Below are 11,358 nucleotides of genomic sequence, written 5' to 3' on the forward strand. Positions count from 1 at the left end.
GTGCTTCCTTACTGTACTGTATATATGAGGGAGTAGCATTGTTGCACTAGGCCAGAATTACATAATACCACCCCTCCACCCTTTTCTCCATAACGTGGGAGAGGTGTTTTGTAGTCTAAAGATATGTGACCAATGGTAACTGATAAGATTCAGCAAAAGAAGAGCGCATGGGAAGTTATCAAGACACAAGATTTCTTGCAGAATCAATAATATTTTTTGCTCTCAAGAAACTAATACTACCAAAACACTTTCAAATATATATTTAAAATGACACTAAGCTCCAAAGGGGAAATCTTAAAAATACATTCGAGTACCTTAAAGGTTTATTAAACCCTCATTTGTTTTTGCATATATCTACTGCTAGTAAGCAGTAGATATATGCAAAACGATAAAGAAAACTTTTTGATAAAGTTAATACTTACCTGTGTCTCCGCCGCACTCTCCCATCCAAACATCTGAAAATGTAAATGTATTGGGTGGCCATAAAGGAACTTGGGGCGGGCGCATGTGCAGTTCAGATGTTCGGCCGGGAGACTAGGAGAGACGCAAGTTAAGTCTATGGAGCAGCGTGCACCCGCACAGACTCCGTGGGACATCAGAGAAGAGGAGTCAGCGATAGATCAGAGACCAGCACCAGCGCTGGAGGGACAGCTGAAAAGGACAGGAAAGAAGATGATCGGATTAAGAGACCTCATTTAAGGTAAGTCCTTACTTAAGCCAAAAAAAGGAGCCATATTTAAGGGAAGTCCTTTCTTAAGGGGGGAGGGGGGGGGGGGGTACTTTAGCCTTTTAATGTCACACTTTAACTTTTAACAAAAATGCATCTTATTTGTGTATCACTCAGCTGTAGATCCTCCAAATCATCTTTGAATTGGTGTGGACACTGCCCTTCCTTCTGGAGGGTGACTACTTTCTTTTTGTTCCCCATGGTCCCTCTGTGTGTTGTAAAGTAGTCACCGCTCCAAGCTCGCTCCTGTGATGGACTACAATCTCATGTTTAGTTTAATATTATGCTGAATCAGCTCTGTCATAATGTCCTTTTCTTTGTGCTTTGAGAGCTTTCATCGCATTGTCAGGCCAGTGTAAACATTGCATTTATGTTTAGCCAGTCGAAGTCTGCATTGTGCAGCAAGCAATATGAATCCAGACCACGGCGGCCACAATGAACACAACGTCAAAAATATTCAAGAGAATGTTCCTTTTTTTCCCCTACAAGAACATGACCCAGATGGTTTCATTTTGGCATCATTTAGTAATCTCCCCAAGTATGGAGTTTCTTTGGTTTGAGCAGGTTGGAATTTCGTTTGTCCTTTTTGGGGGGGAAAAAAGGCCGCTCCACTTGTGACGGTTCAAAGGAGAATGCTACGGTGTGAACTAGGGATGCACCGATACTTTAGTTTCGGTTACGAGTACCGATATTTTTTTTCTTTGGTGCTCGTCGATACCGAGTACCGGAAGTCCCATTTCAGGAAGCCAGGTGGTGTGTAATGACTCGCCCCCTGGCTTCCTGATTAGCAGGGAAGCTGTCCCCATGCTTCTCGTCACTAGGTGGCGAGAAAGCTTGAAGTCGGCTTTCTGGCCAATCAGGAAGCCGGGCGCCGTGTAATGACGTGGCGCCCGGCTTCCTCATTGGCCAGCAAGTGACGAGAGAGCACGGAGCCGGCTTCCCGGCCAATCAGGAAGCCAGGCAGCATGTAATGACGCTAGGCATCGGAGCATATACTTGGCATCAGCACCTATACTAGTATTGGTGCATCCATAATGTGAACACGGTCTGGCCCTCTCCATGCAATATGAACCGGTTGAAAACTCATCCTTGATGGGTACCTTTTCATTGTTACTATAACTATGGTGAAATGTTTTGGCAAATGTTTTCCAGGTTGATGATTGTGATTTGTTCCTGGCTTTGAAGTGATCTTAAACCTTCAGGTTTTTGGGGTTTTTTTTATGAATATTATGGCCACACTCAAACTCACTACTGAGTTTTTTAATATATATATTTTTGTATTTCCTCATTCTCTAGTTTGTTCCCAAAACGCTGTTTTTGGGTGTTTCCATCAGCTAGCTGGCTGCCGAGGAGACACCCATGCGTGTGTGTCCCCGCATCTAGCTGTGTGCATCTATAGACGCACACACTGCATGTGACAATCCACCCGCTGCTCCCTTCTTCTAACAGATTGACGGCAGAAGGCGCCGATTGCTCCTCCGCCCTCTGTACACTCCCCCAGAACAAGGAAGTTCAGGAACGCCGAGTATCTTCCTGGTTCTGGAGGAGGTGACGGCGACCACAGGTAAGTGCAGGGGGCCCGGAGAACAAAGGAATGTACTGGGAGTTTTACCTTAATGCAGGGAATGCATTAAGGTAAAGAAAGGCCCAGCCTTTAATACTACTTGAACTCTAAGCAGAGCTGCTGTAGCATTGTTAGCATTTTTTTCCCTGCGAACGTTGTTAATGTTTAAAATTGTAAAGGCCAGTTTTCTGTTGCTGATCTTTCAAAGGTGTCATTGTATTGGGAAATTACAGTAATACTTTATATTTAAAGTATTCAGACAATTCTATAATCAGAATTATATTATGAATATATTTATAATCTATATTTGCATTTATAGAAAGTTTATGGCATGAACTTTTTTTTTGAATATTGTAGTCTGTGTACCTTTTTGTGGTGACCACGGCCTAGCTATGCTACACCATCAAAGTCCAGTACATTTCAGGAGTTGCAATGATGAAAATCTTCAGCTCCGTGTCTCCTTTGTGGCACTGGGTTCCTGCACGGTCAGCAGCTTTCCGTATTCTTAAAGTGACAGTCTCCAAGTTGACAACCTGTTCGTTGTGAATGCATGCGGACTCATAAACTGCCAGCAGGCTCCTGAATTGTAAATAAGTCTGTCCTTTTTGTCTTTTATTATTATAGTTGGTGACTTTTATTTTGCTTAGTTCTATTTTCTATAGTTGCAATTAGGGATGCACCGATACAAGCATCGGTATCGGCGGCGATACCGAGTATTTGCATGAGTACTCGTGCAAATACTCCGATACAAAAAACGAGTACCTGTGCCGCGTCCGCCATCTTCAGAGACCCGAATCCGCCGCACACAGGACCTCCATCGCGTCTTCAATGAAGCAAGATGGCTGCGAATGAATAATGAATTGAATATTCCTCATGCCATTGCTAACAAAGGCTTGTATCCCCATAGTGGGGAAAATAGATGATCACATGTTCAGACTCCAGAACAGTGTATTATTGTATAGTGTGGCACAGCTGTATCCAATTCTGCATACCTGGCTTTATATTATAAAGTTCTTATAATATAAAGCCAGGTATGCAGAATTGGATATAGCTGTGCCACACTACAGAGTGTTCATGTTCTTCATAATATTAAGAAACTGATCTAAAATCATGATTTTGTATTGCTTTAGAAAAAATGTGACCTGTCCCTTTAAGAAAAAGTATCGGTACTCGGCCTTAAAGTGGTATCGGTGCATCCCTAGTTGCAATTATGTCGATTCCGCTTACTCTTTAAATTCTTGGAGATAGGTTTATAGATGCAACTTTGGAGAATACAAGTCCACGCCAAGTTTACAAATCTGATTGGGGTAAAAGGTGTGTAGCCCCGGGCAAGTATCCACATAGGATTATTGCTACTATAGCAGGGACACATGTAAAGCTGATGCTCAAAATGTGCTAAGCTCTCTTTATTTGCAAACATGGAGATGCTCCCTCAGTCAGGCTCTCTCCCAGTGGCGTTTTTATGATTTTAATTGCCGTGTGCTCTCCTCTCCCTCTGGCCATAGCTTTCCCCTCCCGAGGAAGCCCCCTCTGTGGGTGTGCGAAATGCGTAGAGGAAAATGAGACCCCGAGGTGTAAATGATGACAGGATACATATCTACTAAATTTGGATTACAGTTGTGACTTAATCCCTTCGTGACTGACGACGTACAGTGTACGTCGCCAGCATCGGGGCTGTTTAAACAGACTCCCGGCTGTTTAAACAGACTTTTGCCGCCGGGACTCTGTTTAAACTTGTAGAGCCGACTGTCGGCTTTACAACAGAAGCGATCCTGGCGACTTACCTGTCGCCAGATCGCTTCTGTGTCCCGAAGAAGGGTGCGATCTGCACTTCAATAGCTTATTTCCAGTGTAAAGGTGACACTGGGGGTCTTTTGGACCCCCAGCATCACCTTAAAGAGTACCTGCCACGACCATCTGCTATCACATGGGGGCTTGTAAGCCCCTCTATGTGTGATGGCAGTCAAAGTAAAGTAAAAAAAAAAAGCTTTTTCAATTAAAATTAAATAAAATCAATCTAATAATAAAAAAAATGTAAAGTCCCCCGCGAGCACGTGCGTCGCCACGTAAACACGCGTCGGGTGCGCCTACGTATGAATACGACGAACGCGCTACACATGTTGGGTATCGCCGCGAGGGTGGTTTTAAGTCATTTGCAGGCCTAAAAGGTGGAATATAACATGGGTGCAAAAAATGAAAAAAAGGGCCTCAGTCATGAAGGGGTTAAAGGATAATTAAACCCTTTCGAGTTTTTGCATATATCTACGGCTAGCAAGCCGTAGATATATGCAAAAACATTTTAAAAAATGTTATTAAAAGGGTTCAAACTTGTGTCGCCGCCATGCACTCCCCTCCAAAGATCTGAAGATTCTCGGGCAGCCGCAAAGGATCACAAGACGGGCGCATGCGCAGTAGAGATTTTCGGCCAGGAGTAGAGGAGAGTCACAGAGTACGTTGCAGCAGCGTGCACCCGCACATACTCCTTGGGCTAGGAAGAGAGGATTCGGCGCTGGATCAGAGACCCGCACCAGCGCTGGAGGGACTCCTGAAAACTACTGGAAAGAAGATTATCGGATCAAGAGGCATCATTTAAGGTAAGTCCTTACACCAGCATTGGGGGGAACATTTTTGGCTTTAATGTCACTTTTAATAATATTGTAAAGTTCGTGTTGGAATATTTCTCAATAAATTTGGGTATAGTTACCCACCTAAAAGGGTCCCTTTTTGAAATATGCTTGGCTATGTTTGAGGGATTATTTTTATTTAATGTATTAATCTGTGTGGAATAAGACATTTTATATGTACTGATAAAGACTATACATGTAAATTTTTTTTTTAAATATCTTTTTAAACTAATTTGCCTTTTGAGTGTTGCTTGATACCTTCAAAGCCCCAAATTCGGTCACACTTCTATTATATAAGGTTTAAAAACCTTGGTGTCTTGGCTTGTGCTATTTCTTACAATGTAATCGTTTGGGAAAACCAGCATGAAAAAAAAAAATCATCCTTTACCACCATGTGTATGTAACTAACGATGTTTGTGGATTAGTCTGAGGTCAGCCATGTTCTGTGTTCTCGTATTACATGTAGAATTGAAGTTTTAGTTAATCTGATTTTATTTTTTAAATACCATTATTGTAACAGTAACCTAACAGTTTAGGTTGACATCAGTTGACCTACAGATTAAATACATCCCCCAAGAGCCAATACCTTTAGACTCGTTTTCTAACGTGCTTTTACTTTTGTACACAGGTTATTTCTTCATCACTTTATTTTCTTCTGTTTTGCATCTTGTCCATTTTTTTTTTTGTGTTCTTTTAGACCCAACAGTAATATCAAAGATTCCTGGCCGTCATTACAGTGCTCAAGCAGATCAGCCAACGGTTTAACACTGGAACATGGAAAGTCGCCTCCTTTATTAGACAATGGCTTAGATACCGACCATTTGACTCCAGACGGTCCCGACTCAGACTTTGGGTAATTGGACTGCCTATCTCTTTGCGTGTCTTTTTTTTTCCCCCCTAGTTTGTAAAATCCTCGTTTTCTTGGTCGTCTTCCATCTTGTCATATCTCCTTCCATAAGGACCATTACATTTCATTCCATCTTTCATTTCTTCCTTGACTTACTTGTTATATTCCTACACTTTTTTTTTTTTTGTAGCGTTTTCTTAGACTGTTGACTAGAATTTTGTGCAGGATCAGTGACCATAAACTGTTTCTTGAGTGACACAAATTCTTGACGCTGCCTTCTACTTTATCTCTATCTTCTGTCTTGCTTCGGTTTAGAAGGAGCAGGAACTAACATTTTAGGTTTTTTTTTCGTGTGTCTTTAGCATAACCTAATTCTTGCCATCTATTTTTCATGTAGCTCTTAATCTTTTCAAACAGTGTCTGCCAAAAAGACAACTTTTCTGTTTTTCTACAACACTGCTGCTTTAAAACCCCTGTTTTTCACAAATTTTTAGGCTGTTTTGGGATACCGCTGAGCATAATGTTTCCAAATTTGGCAGGGTCATAGAGGACGACACAAGGTATGTAGATTTGACTTAGGCTTAACTGTTCTTTTTTGACATAGCATGGAACCTAAAATACTTTTTGGGAAATTGGTTCAAACAAGTGATTATTATGGTGGTTAAGGTGTTTGATTCCAGTTTTGGCCTTCTCCTTGTGAAGGTATTATTATTATTAACTCTTTCAGCAGTTTACCTCCTTCTGCATCTTTAGTTAGATGACTTTTCTGAATAATTTTCTCCCTTGACAATCTAGATCAGTTTCTAACTCTACAGTCATTGGTGTTTTCTAAATGTCATGCCAGCCTGACACTTTCAACTAGTCAGATTTTGATAATATTTGGGTTCCTTCCTGTAACGTTACAAGTTGTGAGTGAACAAAAATAATTAGTTTTACTTTCTTGTGTCTTCATAATTAGGAATTTTTTGCACACATACAGTTTTAGACACGTAGTATTCCCTATCCCATCTATAGTAAATCAAATTGTTAGAATCTGAGCTGACATCCTAAAGTTTTCCTCAATTTAACAATATTCAACCTATCGTAGATTGGAATGAACTTGGCAGAAGTTTCTGGTCATGTGTTGAAGCACATAATTTAAAGCTAATCTCCAGGAACGACTCTGATTTACCTCCAAACCTCTCTCTACTCTCTCTAATATGTACCATTCTGTGTGTGTTTTTTTTTCTTTCTGTAACCGAAAACCGCTTTCATTACACCCTGTGTTGTCATACACCGTGCTTCTAAAAGTCTTTTAGGGGCATCTGTTGCATGAAGGACTCAACAGGGTTCCCTAGGTCGGCCACCCCAGGAAAATGGGTGAAACGGTTAACATTAAGAACCACCGCACGCACCCATCAACTAATTACATTTCCTGGGTCCAAAGTATCTTAATACAATTGTTTTTGTTTTATATTCAGGGACAGGTTTGGACAAACAAGCGCTGCAACGCTTTAAAGTGACAATTAAGTCACATTTTCTTTTACATATATCTGCTGCTAGCAAGCAATAGGTATATCCCAAAAAATAAGTTACCAAATAGTTAAAAACTTACCTCCGTCTTCGCCGCTCACTCCCGGCTGTAAAATCCAGCTTCTCGAGTGGCCGTGCAGGAGGATGTGTGTGGGCACCGGCGGGGAGAAGAGGAGAGGCTCCCTGTAAGTGAATGCACACAGCCGTGAGCGTGCACGCTGCACAGACTCCATCGGATAGGTAGAGACAGCAGCCTGCGCTGTATCAGAGACCCGCACCAGCGCTGGAGGGATTGCTGAAAACTACTGGAAAGAAGATAATCAGATCAAGAGGCATCACTTAAGGTAAGTCCTTACAGCAGTAAGTTTTGTCCCCTTTGTAAAGATCCCCTTCAGTTCCTAAATTAGTGATCACAGAAAGTGAGGGGGCATGTCCCTAATGGGGATTGATGCATGTAAAAACCTGACAGATTCAAACCACCTCTGTCTAAAACAGAAAATAATGTTTGTGCTCTGGCTTAACTGTTGGCTTCTAAATTTCTGAAATTGGCTGCTGAAATTTGCATCCATATGCCACCGATTTAAGGTGCTTCAAAATAATTTGTTGCATTTTTAGAGAAGGTGGAGATGCATAGACTTCAGGAACAAGTTGCAAGAATTCCACTACCATTTGCAGCTTCAGAACAGGCTTTAGAGCAGTTAGGTGTTGGATCGAATGTGCCAGGCATGTTAGCCATTTGACTTCTAGATTTTGACCGTGTTGTAGTTCTAGCTAACATAATGGAGTTGGCGCAAATAGCGCATTCCATTGCAGTTCAAAGCCTTTACATTCATGGATTATGGCCCACTAGAGCTGAACCTCGGAAATTATGGGCTGTGGATGTTTGTTACCCTAAAGCCGGAACTTGGAGCTGGAATTGTTTATCCATTTACTGTTTTATGAGTCTTTCCACATATCTATTTTTCCCATAAGATAAAACTCGCGCAGTACACATAAGCCTGTAATTGTGACATATTCTCAGTATGTGGAGGCAGTATGGCTTCTGTCGTTTGTGATTCTGTTGTGTATTTCAAATGTGTAGTGTTCATGTTGGGAGAAGCTTTATTATTTGTGGTGTTTTCCATCATAAGAAAATCTGCACAATTAGGTAATTGTCTATATGTCTGGAATCATTTTTAGTTGTCTCAGGCTGGAGTAGACAGCCGAGTAGAATGACCAGGAGCCGTAGGCTGAAGTGCACTTGGTAATGGAATGACCAGGAACTGAGTTCAACTGAATTCAATCTTAAACAGTAGACTGTTTAGGGAGTCTGCAGACATGTACTTCCTTAGGCAGTAAACAATGCCCACCCAAGGCCCCAGAACCTGTGTGTGCGGAAGTGGAGGATGAGAGACCAAGGTGACCGTGTAGTTTTTAATTTATGTTTGTACATATTGAGTCCAGATGCCCTAGCAAAGTGTGATGCTATGCGAAAAGGACAGGGGATCTCCTGTGTAAAGATTTGGCTTTACTTTCACCGACACTTTTTCTCTCCCGTTCATTGAAGGACACAGGCAACAGATCGTAGATCCTGAATGGTAGGGTAATATCGCCACCAGCAGGAGAAGGACGCTAGGCACAAAACTAAAGACCAATTACAGCCTAGGGGCGGCCCCTGCCGGTGGCCAAACCCCCCACCTGCTGACAAGTCTCCAGTTTTTTGCCTAGCGTCACGAGTAAGGAGCTAAAAAAATTTCTCTGGAGAATTTTTTTCCTTTCTTCCGTTTGACTGGATTTTCTTCTAGCAAGTGTCCCCAGGGCGACAGGCTGGATGACTGTAGATCCTTGTAGTCTCCCCTGGGTGACCGACGAGCGCATGCAGACTCTGCTACGGTGGGTCGGCTGCGAGGGGTGGTCCTCCCCGACGCCTCTGGGATTCGTCCCGGGAGAGGGACCTTTGACCGGGGGCTCCGGCCCACCGGTCGCGGCTCTCTCCGCAGGCTGGCGACGCTTCGGCCGGGGGCGTTCTCCTGCCGGTGCCCTGCTGGTCCTGGACGGTTTCCGGTCTTCCCTCGTGTGGGTTTGTATGTGGGGTCTCCGGTGGATGTTCGTAGGACCTGGATTGGAGGTAAGCTGAAGGCTGCGCTGTTCTCACAGCTGCAGCCTCCTGTGTCTTCCACCTTCCCCCTCCCCTCCTTCCCTCCTACCTAACATGGTGCTGGCTCCTGTGAAGGCCCTCTCGGGGGGTCCCTGGGCCTTGGAGGTGCTTGGTAGTTGGGGTGGGTGGTACACGCGGCTGATGTCGCTCCCTGGACGGCCGCGGCCGCTACTTGAGGCCCCGGTCTGGATGCGGCCTACGTTGTCCTTGGTTACCTAGGCCTCTCTTGGGGTGGGGGACGGGCGCTGTCTCAGTCCCCAGCGGCCGCCTGTGCAGGGCGGCCGCATCCGCGCCAGACGTCGCTCGTGCGGCGGCCGCGGCAGCTACTCGAGGCCCCGGCTTTTGCGGCCTACGTTGTTCTTGGTTACCTAGGCCTCTCTTGGGGTGGGGGACGGGCGCTGTTTCAGTCCCCAGCGGCCGCCTGTGCAGGGCGGCCGCATCCGCGCCAGACGTCGCTTGTGCCGCGGCCGCTACTCGAGGCCCCGGCTTTTGCGGCCTCCAGAGGGCTCCGCGGCCGCCATCTTGCATATGGGCAACTTTGCCCTTTCGTTACGTCACTTCCGCCCGGGCTTCCTATAGCCTCGGGCGGATGGGGAGGGCATTCCTTTCGGCTCGTGGACGCCATGGATGGAGGTCACAGCGGCAGAGATTCTCTCTGGGCCGGGACAAACGCAGGGGGTCGTGAGTTGCTGGGGGTCCCTCTCCCTTGTTTGGTGGTCTCTGGTCTGTGGGGTAGTTGTTTTGCTGCGGGTGTGCAATGGATCGCAGGGACACTCCTGCATTGCCTTGTGAGGGTTTTGGGCTGCGCTCTGCGGACCCCTCTAGATCCCCTCTTTGTGCGGCCTGTACGCCTGCGCTGATTTGCCTCTCGCCCGTGCGCCCCTCTGGTGCTTCAGGGGGGTGGGTGGTACCGCGGGTACCGCATTGTCCCTGGAAGTTTTTTCTTCTGTCATGGCTGGGTTTGTGACGCGCATGCAGCGCACCTTGATGCAGCGTCCTCCTAGGAAGCGGGCCCTGCCTTTTTGCCGTCCCCTGCCTTGTCAGGGGAGTCCGAAGAGGAGGGGGAACTGCCCGCGCCATTACCTCATCCTGGTCCGGGTAATTCCTCACATCCTGATTCTGCCAGTGAGGATGAGGCTGCGTCTACGCTCCTGGTCCAGGAACGTGAGACGGTTTCAGCACTGGTCCGCGCTGTCAGGGAGTCCCTAAAAATTGAGGATGTTGCCAGCACTTCCACGCTGCCGCATGTGCAGTTTGGGACGCATAAGAGCAGGCGTTCCGCCAAGGTGTTTCCTTACATCTCCTTTTTTGATTCATTTATAAGGAGTGGAAACGGCCTTCCAAGTCCTTTGGGCTGTGGCGCTTTTGCGGTCCCTGTACTCTCTCGGGCGCTCTCATGCGTCCGGTCTTGGCTTCGGCCTTGGTCTCTCAGACTCGGAGTGGGCTAGAATGTTACATCAGGGTCTTGCGGAGGAGAACGTCTCCCCCGCCTTTGTGGAATTGACGGACCAGTTGGTTCAGGCCTTCGTTATGTCTGTAATTCGGCCTTGGATGCGGCGCCCTTGGTGTCCAGGGTGTCGGTGTCAGCGGTGCCGCTTCGCCGTTTGCTCTGGCTTAAGTGCTGGTCGGCGGACCAGACTTCCAAGAAGGCTCTTCAAGATTTGCCCTTTACTGGGGACCGTCTGGTTCCACCTTGGATGAGATCATTAAGGATCTGACGGGGGGTAAGAGTGCCTTCTTCCCCAGGCGCGCAAGACGGGACAGCGCCGGATGCCTGGGTCTACTTTCTCCGCTCACAAGCGGCTCTTTGCGGATTTCTGGCTGGCCCACGTCTCCGACTCTTGGGTCCGGGAGCTGGTTTCTTCGGGCTACGGGCTTGAGTTTTTTTTCCCCGTCCGGGCAACCTTTTCTTCCCGTCCAACACGCGGCTGTCCCCTTCGCGGTTGG

The 11,358-nt window shown here is 46.0% G+C and overlaps 1 protein-coding gene across 1 annotated transcript in view; it reads left to right on the forward strand.

The window, feature by feature from the left end:
• CNOT4 (CCR4-NOT transcription complex subunit 4) overlaps positions 1-6,341 on the forward strand; it is a 52,151-nt gene extending 45,810 nt beyond the window's left edge. Inside the window, exons 8-9 of the mRNA XM_018558552.1 lie at positions 5,613-5,768; positions 6,257-6,341. Coding sequence (XP_018414054.1) covers positions 5,613-5,768; positions 6,257-6,341 — 241 coding nt within the window. The remainder of the gene's footprint in view (positions 1-5,612; positions 5,769-6,256) is intronic.
• Positions 6,342-11,358: the final 5,017 nt, after the last annotated feature.

This window comes from Nanorana parkeri, unplaced genomic scaffold, assembly GCF_000935625.1.
Source record: "Nanorana parkeri isolate BGI_ZX_2015 unplaced genomic scaffold, ASM93562v1 scaffold346, whole genome shotgun sequence".
NCBI lineage: Eukaryota > Metazoa > Chordata > Amphibia > Anura > Dicroglossidae > Nanorana > Nanorana parkeri.